This window comes from Corvus moneduloides, chromosome 4 (genome assembly GCF_009650955.1).
Source record: "Corvus moneduloides isolate bCorMon1 chromosome 4, bCorMon1.pri, whole genome shotgun sequence".
In the NCBI taxonomy this organism is placed as follows: Eukaryota; Metazoa; Chordata; class Aves; order Passeriformes; family Corvidae; genus Corvus; species Corvus moneduloides.
In genome coordinates, this window is record NC_045479.1 from 69,352,634 (window position 1) to 69,369,000 (window position 16,367).

Genomic DNA, 16,367 nt, shown 5'->3' on the forward strand with positions numbered 1-16,367 from the left:
GCAAATAGATCCTCTGAACACACCAAGGAGATTAGCAGAGAAATAATTCCAGCCTGTGGCCAGATATTCATCCTGGGGACCTGCCAGACTTTCTACTTAGCCAATCCATTTTTAAAGACAGTGTCTTATTAGTGCCTTACAGTTCTTGAATTACTTTGTCGAGCCTTTTTAATGAGACAGCAATCTGTCCAAGGGTATTAAGAGAAGTAAATGATAGACCTTTACTTTCTGATTTGATTACACAGGTGTATTCAAAGGTTAGAGGAATGACAGCAGACTGGAACACAGGAAATCTTACTCTGCGCAGTTGTTGGCTACATTATTTGAGGGAAAAGTCTTGCAAATACCAGCATTTTGGCTTTGAAGAGAATGATGATCTTTTCTTCTACCTCCCCTAACAGGGAACAGCTACAGTATATTCACCTTCCTCTTCCAGTGAACCCCAGTACAACCTTCAGTCTTACATTATAGAATGTATATTTTCTATATTCATGTGCAATCTAAACAAATTCAAACCATCTGCATCAGCTCTTCTTCTCCCATTTGCATTTTACTGACCTCTAATTAAACCAGTTCAGCAAGGTGCAACTCTTACATGCATTTTTCTAGTTCTGCTTCCTAATACACAAGCAATATCAAGAAATAACAAATACCCCAAGAAAGGTAATTATCTTATTATTAACAACTAATAGGTATAGGTATTAACAACTAATGCTCAAAACCTCATGACACATCCTCACTTTGCCATAGTCTTCAATTCATATGCCTTACTTTTGCCAGATGGTTCACCAAATGTTACCACACAGTGGGTCATGTACATCACTACAGTGTATTGTATTATTTCATGAAAATGAAAATTATAATCCCAGTCTCACTGAAACAATGGGAAAGACAAAACTGAAACTTTTCTCCCTTAACTCCACTTGTCGCCAACATGGACTTATCCATGGGAAACCTGATCCATAAGTTCCCTTTGAGTCAGCAGTGAAAACAGACAGGAATGATTCATATCACTCCAATATGGAGCTGTGGGATGAATCCCTTCACCTGAGAAGGTGGAGAGCTCGAGTTTGGCTGGCTTCAAAACCAAGTAGGCATAACATAAACACCAGCTATGAATCATGCAAGTGGGGAACCACACGGAAACTCAACATGTTTCCAATGGAACTGAGGCTGTTTGCACTTTCACTTCCAGACCAGAAAGTTTAGAATTTATATTTAAAATTTTTATTGCATGCATTTCCCCTCTTCTTTTTGAGTTGTTTTTTTTTTTTTTCCTGTGTATACTTCTCATAGAAAAAACCAGTCAGAAACCTCCATTCATAGATGAATTGCAAAGCAAAAAACATCTTCAAAGGAACCATTTTATGTAAAGCACAACAGAAAGGATGCACTGGAAATGAGAAGCTTCTACCAGAAGAGCGTGAACAGGACCTTAATTTTCACTCCTCATGTATAATGTGGGTCCTGACCTTCAAGAAGAGGGTCCTGTTTGCATGAATTGTGCATTTGGGTCATAGCCACAAGGCATCATGGTTAAAGCAGCACACCCTGTCCAAGCTGCTGCTGCAGGAGCATCCTCCAACAGCCTCCCCAAGACACAGCATGTGGCTGGGTTCCTTCGGTCTGTGAATGCAGGGATTTGTGAAAAAAGACTGTAAAAATCATTCCTAGCTGGCAATTTTCCTCTTGCATCAGAAGTGCATCCAACATGCAAGAATTAGATGTGCTTTATTTCTGTTTATTATCTTTCAGTGTGGAACTCTGTGCTTCCTGAACCCAAGCTCTTCCCCAGCAAACTCCCATCAGCTGAGCAGTACCATGTGGCTGCCCTTCTCCCCAGCTCCCTGGTCATGGGAGCACAAGTCACAGGTTATAGCATTAATCTGTGCAACCTCTGCCCAAACCTACAAGATTCACACAAGCTCTGGAAGAAAGAAACCATGCCAAAGCAGAGAAATTTCCCTGTGCCACATTCCTTTGATGCCCTCCATCAATCCAGCAACATTTCAATAATGACATATTGTGTGCAGACGCAAAAATCCACACTTTAAATAATAGTCTTGTTACAAATTTGTAAACATAGCTAAAGAGCAATAATACCTCCCTTCGCTGCTTGTTTTTGGAACAGCTGCTGTCACTGTTGCAGACCATCTGCAGACTGGAAGGTAACTTAGCAAATACCTCCCAAATCCTTCTGCTTAATGAGCAGGTAAGGAGTGACAATCAAAAGCAGAGCTGCAGCAAGAGATGCTCATTCTTCTGTGTTCCCACACTTCTAGCTCATATGGCTAATTTAAAGCTTTTGTTGATGAATTTGACCTGGGCTGGTTAAAGCCAATACTGCTCAGCTGCCCTGTTGCTTGTGGAAGCATTTCCATGAGCACCAGAGGGATGCAGCCTAACTCAATCACTCTCTCTTCAGCCTTTAAAATAAGTGTGGTTTTATTTGTAATTATGAAGATCAGTCATTTGCTCCATCTGATGATTGCTCTCAGAAGTTCTAAATTCACTGCTTGGCTTACTACTGAGCTCTCCTGAGTTCACCCTCCGGATTCTGATGCAAGGCAAGACATCCTGATGGCTTTGCAAGGAATTAGACACAGACGAGCTCAAGGAAAGGAAAAGGGCTGGGATGTGTAGAAAAGTGCTTGTTGTATGGGCAGCAGGAGGCAGCTCCAGGCGTGGGAGGTGAGAGAAGGCAGCACACTGGGAGTGGGAGAAGGCTACAAAGAAAGTCAGCTTTGAGAGAGGAGAGTGAGGAACATAAGGAATATCACAGTGTGTGGGATGAGATGAGAACAGAGATGTAGGTTTTTGGAGAACTTTAAAACAATTATAGGTTTTTACCATGGGAGGTTCTGTTTGACTAGATCAGAGCACTTGCTTCCTTGTTACGTGCCTTGAATTGAAGCTTTCTTTGAAAGAGCTTGCTAACACTATTCCATACATTCAATTAACATTTTATTTAAATGCTTTAAGATAGTTTCTATATATATATTAAAGGCTTAGTGATGAAATCTTGAATATAATTTACATATCTAAGTCACATTTGCATTCAATAACAAGACAACTTTCCAGTATAGAGCATGCCATCAATAGTCCCCTTTACTAGCATCTTGCTGAATTTCCCTAGCTGCAGCATTCATTTCAAATTCAAAAGGCTACAGATTTAACTGGGGAAGAAAAAAAGGAGACAGTGATATCATCAATGATAGTCATCCTTTCCAAATTTTAGGGGAATGCATTGCAGAGTACCATTTTAACATGTACATAGTTCATCCACCACTTGGACATATCCTCAAGAGTTTCACAAGTGACACAAGCTTATTTTTTATTTTAGTATTCTTTGCCATTAAAAAGAAGAGGAGAAAATGTTCATACATTTCCTACAAATAAAGCACAGAGTGTCAGTATATTTCCACAGTACATCTGCATACTTCCTTAGGGGATTTTTCATTATAAAATCATATCTCAGCTATCAAGTCTCAGCACCATAAAGCACATATGGGATATGTGATAAAAGCCCTTTTTTCTTTTCTTTCTAGATTTTTTTTTTCCAGTCAGGAAACACCGGTAAAAGAGACTGGTGGTTGAAGCAGATTTTTTTAGGAAAGCACATTCTGAGAATTTCTACATGTAATGAAGTCTAAAAAACCTGGTGTGAAAAGTAAATGATGACTGATGCATTGATGCCTGAGAGCAGCAGCCCACTGGTGAGTGTTGCACAGGCAGTGTTGGACAGAGGAAAATCGTGTGCAACTGTCTCTAGTTACTCTGAGATGTTCTCACACTGCAGAATAATATTAAAGATGGGTTTGATGGAGGTTTTGGGATTTTTGTTTTGCTTTGTGTGTCTTTTTCTCATATTAGTGTGATTTTTCTCATCTTAGACTTGATGCTTCACCATAAGATTTATAGAGACCATAAATCCTATAAGCCTCTAGAAGGTCAGAAGAGACCAGCTTTGATAAATACAGAATATGGGGCAGGGGAGAGAGAATCTGTGGCCTTTCCTTATTTATTGGTAGTCATTGTTTCCTTATTTATTGTTTTTGTAAACTCTGTACACAGTTCTTTAAATCTGTGCTTTGTCTTACAGAATGAAGTTAACACAAAGCTAAATTTATGAAAGGAAACATTTTTGTTTTTGGTTAATCCAAAGAAAGCATTGCAGCTGAAAGTCAGAAGAAAACTGGACATTCCTATCTCTTGAAAAGGTAGAATAGTAGGAGTTATAAAAGTCATAGAAGCACAGAAAACAAGGATGGAAACATTGCCTTATTCTCTGAAAAGAGAGCTGGGGCTGAGATTATTTTCTCCAGATATTTCTTTCCAAGACTGCTTTTCTCAACTTTGCCAGCCTGTTTTACACTGCAGATGCCAGATAATTCCAGATGAAGAGACAAACCACTGGCTTTCTCCTGAACAACATCTCTTATGCTGCTGTGAAGATAAACAGCTCCAGCCCCATGTTTTCTATTATCCAGAACTATTAACAAAGCCCCACAGCACTCTACAAGCTAATAAAATATCACCTACTTCAGATAAAAAAATTGAAAAACTCCTAGAGAACAGCAACAAAACTCACATGCCAGACTTTCAACATCTGCCTGAGCTTCAAATTCTTTCTGAAATGGGTGAATAACTAAAAATGTCTGCTAGGTCCCTGGCACAGTAAGATGAATTCATGATGGGAATTTTTTTCCCATTTATGTCACATTACCTGATGGAGCTGCTGAAGGAAGTCAATCACTCACAAGACAAAATGGAAGGCAGAAGAAATGAGGTTGAGTCTCTGGCTGCCTTGCTCTAACTATACAGCACTAAAAGGAAGTACAGCTGACAAAGGTTTTCTCAGGCCTTTAAAGAAACTTCTAATTTATTTATTTTTTTTTAAAATCTCCTCAAGTCCTTGCCATTCATCAGACATGTTTTTTTTTACAGAAAGACTTCAAGCAATCAGTCTAAAACCCCTGCATTAATTCTGAGAGGTTCAGGGACTGGAGAAGTACTGGGGTTGTGGCATGAGTTCATGCGTAGCTCCACCAAATCAATATCCCCTTTAAACCACATTGCTCTTTTTCACCTTGCAAGTTTTGAAAGAGAAGATATAAGTTGCTGCTTTAACTGAATGTTTTTCTCATATGATTTCTTTTCCTATTTCTCCATGTGCTGCATTATCCCAAGGGATTCTGTGGGGTCTTTTTTTCCTGCTCCAGCTACAGAACTGTTATTTCCAGAGGCATTCTCCATAATACAGAGGGAAAGCATCAGCACTACATCATTTCTGTAGAAGAAGGATAAAAAGAAATGTCAATTAAAAGTTTCTGCTACTGTACATTCAATTCATAGTGGAATGAACACTGTCTTTGGAAGTAGGAGGCAGCTGTCAAACACAGCTCTGGACACAAAAGTGCAGCTCCTCTGAAGAATAGGTCATGGGGGGAAATCAATAAATGAAGTACCTTCATCATTAATCATTTTCTGAATTTTTAAATCAGCCAAAATATTTACAAGTTGTCCGTCAGGTTTCTTTTATTTTCCAGTGCTCAGCTTGCAGCCCATGCTTTGGTTGCAAAAGTTTCTGCTGATGCCCAGACCGGCTGTACCATGCCTGGAGCTCCTCTGGGGTCAGAGGGGCAATATCTATTCTGTTATTAGAGAAATTACTCAGGGCAATTTCACAGTTCAGCAAAACAGACTTATTGCCTGTATGCACTGTGTGTGCATGCCTTAACGAGCACTTAAAGCTTTTCTACTTCTGTTCCTTCGTGCAAACATTCATCTTTAGCAGCGTTAGAAATGTTAGTGAGTGTGGCTTCTTTTCCTACTTAACTTTAACGAGGAATATAATAACCTTGCATATAATAAGATTTCTAAGGAGTTGGACTTCCCATCTCTGCTATAAATTCAGAGACAAAAAAGTAAACTCTATGCTTTAGAGAAAAAAACAACAAAAAAGTAACAGGTGGCTTTTTAGTAACCTGATTACTTTTATTGTCACATTCTGAATATTCAGTGTTAGCAGCAACCATCTTCTATTGCAGACTTCTTTCCAAATTCAATTGCTCTATCCCAGTTATCTTTGCAGAAATAAACAGGGGCAGGACCAGGGAAAAGCAATGCTATTTCTGCGATATTTTATTTTACTTATTCTCAATGAAAATGAGAAGGTCTTTTTTACAGCTGCACAGCCTGTAATGTCAGATCCAAGCAATCAGCTAAAAAAATCCCCCGCAGTCACTTTGCAGGTTTGAAACAAAAAAAAAAAAAAAGAAAAAAGAAAAAAGAGAAAGAAATCAATTCATGTTGTCACAGCCTATCTTGAGTCATATTGTCTCCAACCATTGATAGAAAATGAGAACATCTGGGGATTCAATTACTCATGACATGAATAATAATATTTCATTTTTGTTAAATGAAACTTTATAGTTGCAGGAACTTCTGCTTACTGCTCCATGCAATCCTGGAATGAAAGCTACCAGCGACTGCAACAAGCCACAGTTCCTTTGGCATCCATGAGCACATCAGTGCAGGTGCATCAGTCTCCCCCAACAGAAAAGCTTAAAAAAAGAAACTAAATTTTGAACAGCTATTTAAAAGATGGGCTCCTGAGCTCCAAGCATTGAAGGTTTCCTAAATGTCACAGACACCTTTTAAGAACTTGAATTAATAGCCTGGTTCAGAAAAGCACAGTCAGCCTTTGAACCAAAGTCAGTGGCACCCGCAGTTGTCCAGCACTTTCAATTAACAAAATCCCTGCCTCTAAATAGTATTGGAGCCATTTAGGGCCTTCTTTTAAGCTTCCAGTTTATGAGTCTCAGTTCACATTTCAAGAGGGTGCTACCAAAACTGAGTTGCTCTGTGTTTGTTCTTCTTTCTTGATCAAGTAGAGCTGTCTGCAGTCTTAGTGGCAATGTTGGGATCAAATCAGAGGACATTCATCTCACAGCAATGAGTAAGCAGCAATACTCATGCTAAAATTGCACTGACTTGTGCAATCACTTTGATATCAGCAGGACTGTTCTCCAAAATTAAGCATATGAGCCATTGTGGCATTTATATCTAAAAGTTTAGAAGCAAAATATACAGAAAAGGCTGAAATTTCTCTGCTTGTAGGGTTGGCTTTTATTAGTGTCAGGTGAAGCCTAGCCTCTTTCTTTCTCCACGGGCATTCATTAAGGTTAGATTACAGCAAAAAGCCATGATTTGCAGCTGCTTTACATCACAGCTTTGCAGAGCCTTAAACATTCCCTGCACGAAATGGTGTGGAAGCTCTAAAAGTTCCAAAGGGTCTGGATGAAAAATATTTTCCATTATAGCCCAGCAATGAGAAGAACCACAGAAGCACTTTGCTGCTGTAGAAGTGCTGTGTAGGGCACAACTTGCAAAATGCACTGGGAGAATGTACACAGAAAGTGGGGTAGGTCCTCTGTGGCTCCAAACTGGCAAAACCTCCCCACCATTAAGAGAATTACCGCTATGAGACACTGCTCCCAACATGGGAGTTTGAGGCTCAGAGCCTACTGCTGACCACAGAAAAAACCTTAGGGGCTGCCTGCTTCCAATGGCAAGACATAGGCAGAAAAATGGGCATCATCTCACAGAGGCAATCTCAAGTCAGCACCCTCAAAAAATAAAAAAAACAGGCAGCAATTACTGCTTGCAGGTCTCGTGTCTGGTTTTATGCAACATTTCTAGTCCCACTGTGCTCGTTGCCTTTTAAAAATGTGTAACATTTATGGACTCCAGTAAAAATGTTTTTAATATAATGTAGATGAAGTATAAAGTGTTAACCTTGAACACCAGGGAATGTGTTAGGGTTTTTTTTTAAAACCTCTTTCAATAATTTACTGAGAATTGTCTAAGATTTGCTTTCAGTTTATAGCAAATCTTTTGGAAACATTCAAATAGTCACAATTTTTGTAAATGCTACAATAGCAGTGATTTCATAAATAAAAGCAATACTCAGGAGACAGAGAATGTTGAAGAGAGCATTAAACCAGAGTCTGCTGTCTTAGGAACAGCAGTGTGGGTTTCCTGACATTGCTCCATGCACATCTCTTGCTACTGCTTTTCTGGGACCAATGGCAAGGATGATGCTAAGAATTCTGTATATGAGCAGTTCACTTCTAACTATTTATAATACATATGATATAATACTCTATCTTATATAATATATGACACATGCCTTGTTCATGCTACACCAGAGGTACTAAGATAAAACTCCTCTGCCATGTTAACAAATCTCCCCTTGACTGAAGTTGCTGGTTTGCTTCTCCAGAAGCTGATATGTGTACATTTCTCTTTCCCCCCAAAATGTATATTTACATCTGGAGTTATTCCCACAAGTTTCATCCTTTGCACTGACTTTCTAAATAAAATTATTCTTATAGTTTTAAGGGCTAAATCCACACTTAAGTAAAGGATAAGTACAAAGCACTAACTTGGAGCACAAGTATTTCAGCTGCGCTGGGAAATAAAGTGAGGAGGGGGAAACAGGCTTAGCATTTTAAGTTGGTTTCATTTGCTGCTTCTTACATTGGAATGGCATCTCAAAATCCACGTGTAATGGTCCCTTTCTCTACCTTCATTCAAACCCCTTTTCAAAGGCTCATTTTTTGATCAAACCCAAGAAATACCATTCTTGTGTCAGTCAAATGTTCTCCACAGGCCAATGTAAATTTAACTTAAACCAGCAAGATATTGCGGTGTTATTAAGTGGGACAGATAATGAACCTAAATAACTGCTCAATCTTGTTAGTGTGGCCCTCACACACCTTCTGTGTTTCTTCAAGCCCTGCTGCTTAGCATTCATACTGCCTGATTTGAGACTAAAATTAGATTATAGGAATGCGTGCTTTTTACAAGAGGTCTTCTATTTGTTCCATAAAGTATTTAGTACTCTTTAGGCACTGTGTAAATAAAAATAATCGCGATCTTGGAATTCACCTTCAGCAATGGAAATGGAGAGATCTAAGTCCTTTCGTTTCTACTGCACATTATCCTCTTTGGGCACGTTTAGCAATGCTTTGTAAAACAAGTTGAAAAGATGCTTGGAAGTCTGGTTAAGGTGAATAACAGAAAAAAAAAAAAGAGAGAAGGGAATATGTCTCTAGTTTTAGAGCTTCACAACAGGGAATAAAAACAAAAGCTCTACCAGACTTTTAAGATAAAAATCTGCTGTCAAATTCATTAACGTTTGTGGGAGATGCCTACACTTGCTGGGTAAAAAGGGTTGTGGGCTCCAAAACCAGGACTGAGTAAAATCACTTACACTCAGTTTTAAGGTTCAAAGTCTACATATAATTAGGAACCATTTCAGGACTGCTGTGATTTCTGAGGGCTCTACACTGTGAGAAGAGTTTCTGCATTCTGGGTCAGAGCTGTATCACGTCCAACAATGATTTCTGTCTGACTTTCCCCTTCCTTCCCAGGATCTATATTTAGGACTTAAGTACGAAATATTGAAAGTTTTTTTGAGGTTAAGCATGCCAATGTCCTCAAAACTCCAGCAGGCATCAGCTTACGTCACTTGGCACTATAACACTTGTAAAAGTCAGGCTGTTCACCTTAAATTAAAGCTATCATCAGGTGTGACATCTAGACTGTGCTATTCCCCCAGGCTCCATTTTCAGGCCATGGAGGAAGAAAAACAATTCCCAAGGTTATTCACCTTGTCCTGAGGTGAGGCCCCTATTTCTCTCCATTTCTCCCTGGTTCTTTTGACAGAGGACTTCTGTGAGAGCTAAATTTAGGCAACGTGAATCCTGCCGCTGGTATCTTAGTAATTTTTGAATGCAAGTCATCAGTAAGCACATATGGATAATCACCTCTGTGCTCCTTAGGCTCCTCTTAAGATTTTAAAAATATCTCTTTAGAAAGGGATCAGATTGCACATAAGTGTGTTTTAAGATTATCATTAGCTGTAAAAAACATATTTCAAAATAGCTGTAAAACAACAACAAAAAAAGACATATCGACAGCTACTACAAGGAATAGCTCCATGTTGCATTTTAAGGATCTTGACGCTTTACTTCGGAAAAATAAAAATTAGAATAGTGAAGAGACCTTGTGTATTATTTCCTCAAAACCTCCAGATATGCTTACAATAACACCAAACCTGTTACCATCCCAAATAATTACTCTAATTTATATTCCAGTGCCTCAAAGACCAAACACCATCAGGGCATTCCTCTACAGCAGATATAGTGGGCTACAGGCAGTCCTGCTTGCAGTACAGAAAAGCAGCTCAAAGGTTAGATAAAAGAAGTAATGCTTTGAAATGAGGCAAAGAGAAAGGTCAAACATCAGATTTTTTTTACTTTTTTTTTTTTTTTTGATAAGGGAGTGATTAGTTAAATTCTCATCTCATTTCAAAATAATTACTTTCTTTAGAAAATAGAAGGCATCCAAATTATGGAAAATCTGCTCTTTAAGACAGTTGACTTGAGAACATTTAAATATCGAGGACTGGAATCTTTTTCTTTTCTTTTTAATGGTGTGGTTTAGGAAAAGATAGAAGATGATATCATTTCCAAAGACTAGCTCTGGATTACTGCATATAGTTTGACATTCAAGATATTTTAATGTTAGCAGCACTGCCTGCCACCCGGGATGAGCAATGTTTTCTTGACCAATTATTTATAAGCCTCTAAAACAAGAGTGAGTTTTGAGAAGGAATTTATTTGAAGGTGGAAAGCAAAAGTTCTCCATTAGAAGAGAGGGTCACAAATGGACTATGCCAAATACCTGCTTTATATAAGGGAGAATAAAGCTTCAGTAAATATTTGGTGGAAGTATGGAAAATTCTGTCATAGTTTGGCAGAGACATGCCTGGTGTAGGCAGGTGGGCGTTCAAGCCTGACATAACTGGCAAAGCAGCACCGGTGACATGAGAGGACATGAAAACATGAGGGTTGAAAGGTATGACCTGTTGTTCTCGAGGGAGAGAAATTGCTTGCCAGAAGATCTCAGCTGGGAGGGAGCCAAAAGAGCAAACATGGAAGGTAACCCCAACTCCCACGGTCCGTGCAAACCCAGTGAAAACAGCAATTGAGATGTGAGGTTGGTCTTTAGACCATGCCCCTATTACTGTCAGGAAAAAAATCTTTTTCATTTCATAGTAATTAAAATGCTCATAGATGTTTTATTAACTCACTCTTCAGAGCCTCATAGATTTTATAATTCATCCAAGCACTTACAAGTAGTTACTTGTGTTAGGCTGTCAAGACAGAAATGATTCAAAACCTTGTGTACTGAGCTTCTTGGAAGACATATCATTCCCTAACACAATGGTATTAGAAAGACTGCTGACAGATAGTGATCAAGAGATTTCATTTTGCTTGTCATATGGTGGGCTGTCAATTCTTCTTTTTGCTTTAGATAAAAGCTTAGTTGCATTAGATTTCAATAATGGTGAAGTTGCAGGTTAACATTTTTCAAAAGCACCAAAGTGACTTCAGTACTTAAATTCTATTTTCAAAATGCTGTAGACACTCGAGAACAGAACTCTCTACAGCAAATGGAACTTAGACATTAGTAAAGAAATTTATGGAATGGTGGAGAATAAAACCCCAGCTCAAGAGGGCCAAAGTTTGCACCCTACTCCAGACCACAGGTATAAAATATATTAAGTTTGTAGATTACTAAAATTAAAGGACAAGTCAAAGATTTCCATTTTCATTCTGAACACACTTGCTTGTTTTCACATTAATGTATCCACTGCAGATTTCCTCCCACGCTTCTAAAAAAATTTCAAAATGACAATTTTAAGGTGGCCTTCACCTCAAAATACAAGTTTCCTTGAGTTTTGCTCAAGATTTAAGCAGGTGATTCAGTGATATTTCTACAAAATTTTCCATGAAAAATATATATGCAAATAATTAGCTTGATTTTTTTTTCTTATTTTAACAGATTGGAGAAGGAAGTGACCGTTTAAACTTTACACCCCTTGAGTCAAATGAAAAATTGAGCCAGTACACTAAAGTGGAAAAGTAGCCCAGATTTTCCTTCTGTTAATACTAACCTAGTATTAAGCAAATAAATAATCCATGCAGTTAGTTTATATTTAAAATATTTGTTCTTCTTTAAATATAAAGTAACTTTCACAGAAACAAACAGAAGTGGCTAGAGACTGAAATAATTCCTTTGAAATTGAAGCTGAGTATTTTCTCCTTTAAGCTCCAAACATCATCTCCCTCATGCCCACAGGGCTTCACACTGTGCTCCAGGACTTCAGCGTGTTCATTCACTGCTCCCCTCCACTGCTGAGCTCAGAGGCAGGTCCAGGAAAGGCTTACCAGCTTACAAGCTTAGCTTCCCCAAGATTTTGAAGTTTATCTCCATTCATTAATTGTCATTTTTAATGGTGACTTTCTCAAGTTAAACTGTATTTCTTCTAATACTTTAAGTTTGCTCTGTCATTGCAGGTACTGACTATGAAGTGTTGAGAGCAAACACAGTTTGAAACAGAACTGCCATAGCAGCTACAGAACATCTAAAAGGAAAAAAAAAATAGGCCAGACCTTTATTAAATTTTAAAAGTATGCCTTCGCTACACTCTTGTAAAGATCCAAATAGGGTATTCAAATCTCTAGGGATCACCAGTATAATTTCTTTATCATGTTCCATTTAAAATTTAATTATGTAGTCTACAACAAGAAGTATCTGAGTACTCTAAATAGGTCATGCAATGAACAACTTAATATTATTGTAAAGTTTTCCTTGTGAAGATCTCTTCTTTGATGTGCTGTTGCTCACAGAAAGCCTTTCTTCAAAAAAACAATATACATTCATAGTTATAATAATGTCATTTAATATAAAAATTGTAAAGCTTCTTTATCACATTTTAAGTTTGAATTTTCAATTCATTCTCAAGCCTGAGCTTCCCGAAATCATCAGAAATAACTGGTAAATTAGAACTGACACAATATAATTGTACCGAATATTTTTATATCTTTCTACAGGCAAAGTTAATCTATTATCTTTCCTACTAAATTATGTCCACCAACTCACATTTTTCTATTTTTGCCTATCAGTGATACACATACTTCAGTGGCAAGAACAAGGGTGATTTCTTCTTCCTCTTAAATATAATCATTAGAGAACCATCAGCACTATTTAATGAAAAATGAATATATTAAAATGCCACCATTTACCAAGACACTTTGTTATATTTGCTTTTTTCAAAAAAATCCACATATGTAACCTCTTTTGGTTACTACTGAAGATGGGAAAATATTCAAAATATACTCCTGACTCCTATACTTCTGACTAATTACAGGACTTTATGTGAGCAAATCCCTAATTCCACCTCTTTAATTGAACTATGAAAAAATCAGAAGGACTTTTTGAGGATTTTTTTTTAATGACAGCAACAACGACAATAAAAAATTAATGCCACCAGCGCCTAAACTTTCTTGACAGCCAGACAAAATATTCCAAGTACAGACACATCTGTTCACACTTACGTCCTTTGCAGTGAAAACCCTTTCACCAGATTTGCAAGTGCATGAAAAGGATTTGAGCAATCCTGGCCACAAATATATTCAAGAGTCATTACTGCTCTGGGAAAAGGCATCATGCTTGCCTGGGCAAAGGAGAGTTGGATTTCCAGTGTTACAGGGGGCTTGCTCTGCCCTACTGGATAAAATACAGTGATGGGAATCCCAGCAATGATGGGAAAGTGGTTATTAACTTTGTCATTTCAAGGTGCAACACCTAAAATTTTATAAGCTGTAAAGTGGTTTCAGGGTGAAGGTGTCAGAAGATGTGGTGTTGGTGGGGAAATTAGACTATTTCGCTGTTATGAATTAATAATAGCAAAACAATTCACTTGACATTTGAAAGGAGAACAAAAAATATTAGATTAATACATCACAACATAAGATTAAAAACCCCAAGGAGCTGTTTGCTTAGAGGAATGCAGGAACAGGTGAATCCTGGAGAAGGCTGGAGGACAAGACAACCTGTGCCTAGCTGGAAACATTTGTTTTAAATCATGACAAGATCATTTGGTTTAATATTTATAACACAGTTACGATGCCATGTGCACATTGCTGGTATAATCTGATTTTACTTGTGACATCTTGCTGCAGTTGAAATTAAAGCCTTGTGGTAATAATTCAAAAAGCACATTTAGACAATCATTAATGGCAAGTACGAAATGGGATGTTTATTCAAACACTTATGTGTCTCATTTTGACTTCAAATTAAAGTGGAATTCATTTCTGCAGTGTAAGGACTCCATGTTTCCAGTATATTAGTCCTATAATACCTCACCAAGTGCAGTGAAACTGGAAATATTTTAGCACTAAAACTATTAAAAGATACAGCTAAGCATCAATACTGAGATTCCTGACCAAGGAGGTGGCTACTCTGTTGAATCCCAATTCTTTTTTTTTTTGTGTGTGTATGAAGAAATGCAATTATTTTGCAAGGAAGATGAACAAAATCTTTGGGGCCAGGTAGGCCTGATCACTGGTCAGCACTTCAAACACATGGCAAAATTTCACCAGAATATTTGCTTGCACAACCACGGAGACCAAGTGACAGTAAACCATAAAAAAAATGTATCTTTTAAATGAACAAATCATATAAACCACACAAATTTGTACAAACAGAACAAAGAGGTACATTACAGAGGGTGAAGTGATCATATATAGTGAAAATATACATTTTTACAGCTTATCAATATAAAAAAATCGACTAATATACACCACACACCCCCTAAAGAAAGGCAGATATTTTTCTCTGCCTTAGAATCAGAAACAACTTGCATGTATTGCCATGCTTAAAGAAAACTGTCCTTCCTGTTGAAATATTCTTTTAAAATTATATATTGTTTGAACTACAATGCTGCTTTAATCAGAGGATAGCAGAAGCCCCCAAAACCATAACCCCACTAAAACCTCCTGCACCTCAGAGTGCAAAACCAGTGGCAGAAAATACAAGTGGACTGAGAGCATCTTTTTTAACTCACCAGGCATCTCTGCTAAGTGACAGATTACCATATCAGATTTTTTTGTTTCCCTTCTCTCCACCCTTTTCTCTGTCTGCATGATTACAGCATTTTATTGCCTCCTCTGACAATATGTAGGCAGGTCTCTCTTCAAAAACCTCTCTCTCAGCCTGGGAGTCTTGTCTAGTTCTATTATTTTATGAAAAGCCTTCTCAGCACAGAAGAATTTGGTCTAAGCTGCTTTCCTGCCTTCCAGATGAAAATGCCTTAAGATCACAGCGTTTCTTTCCTCCTACCTCCAAGTTTCCCTCCTCTCATCCCTCAGGTGAAATGTAAAGCAAAAGCCAAACCACCTGCCATGGGTATAATTGCACAGCTGGAAGGAAGCCACAGCTGGGATTTTTCTCATCAGGTGCACAACTGTGCTGAGCCTCAAAGCAACTTCAACCCGTCGCTTTAAGCTGTGTGGGCTTGGCTGTGCCAGTATTTCGGTGTAATTTGTCTGTCTGTGGCATGCAGGGAGTGTTCTCCTCTCTGCACCCCAGTTTTCAGTATCCCAGCAGTTTTCCTCAGGAAAAGGATCATGTTCTGGCTCCAAAGGTTGTGCTTCTTTCAGCACCTTCTAGACACTGACACACAGACGCAGTTTAGAGGAACTTGCTTACCTTGGTAACGTTCCAGATAACTCTGTGGCAGTCTCTCTGAAAGACACAAAGGGAGGAAAACTTAGTTTGTGTTTTAAACAGCTATAAAATTTTAAGGACGCCTTTATACCGCTTGTATTTTATAGGACTGCAGACACACATCCACAGCTCCGTACGCAAACGCGTCACTGGCGGATGCGATTCCCCCGATCGTATACAAAAGAATGTGAAAAAGCAGATGATGGAGTGTGATCTAAGGATCTCATCAGAATCAAGTTCTCTGTGGTACAATTACTCATTTTTTTAGGCATAAAATTATCACTATTTCAAATGCCAGCACTGCATGATCTTACATAGACAAAACGTAGCACTGGGCCAATTTTCCGGTGGAAAATGTTCCCTTTTATTTCAGTGCTGCAGCAAAAGCAAGGCATTAGACAGTTCTACAATCAGGTTGTGCACTGAGAAACTACCATGCTAATGTTAAATCTTCTTATGCTGGTCTGCAACAATAGTTATTTTCTGAATTTGTGACTTTTCATCCAGTTTACTTTTCTAAAAACCTTTTGTGGGTGTGCAATTTATTTGAAGGAAGCTGAGTGCCAGATAGTGGAAGTGGGCTAATGTAGTGGTTTGTCACATTAAAGCACAATTAAATACATTACCATTACCTATGTACACAGTCCTTAAAATACATCTCAGATCTACCACCACTGCGTGTCCTTGTTTCCCTTCCAGCACATTTGCCTAGACCTTAT

At 38.2% G+C, this 16,367-nt stretch overlaps 1 protein-coding gene across 3 annotated transcripts in view; it reads right to left on the reverse strand.

The window, feature by feature from the left end:
- The window catches only part of CELF2 (CUGBP Elav-like family member 2), a 550,002-nt gene that overhangs the window by 294,910 nt on the left and 238,725 nt on the right, over positions 1–16,367 (reverse strand). For all 3 annotated transcript variants that reach the window (XM_032105245.1, XM_032105237.1, XM_032105239.1), the window contains one exon: positions 15,631–15,666. Coding sequence is in view for 2 of the 3 variants with exons in the window: in XM_032105237.1 (XP_031961128.1) it covers positions 15,631–15,666 (36 nt within the window). In the remaining variant the exon portion in view is untranslated. The remainder of the gene's footprint in view (positions 1–15,630; positions 15,667–16,367) is intronic.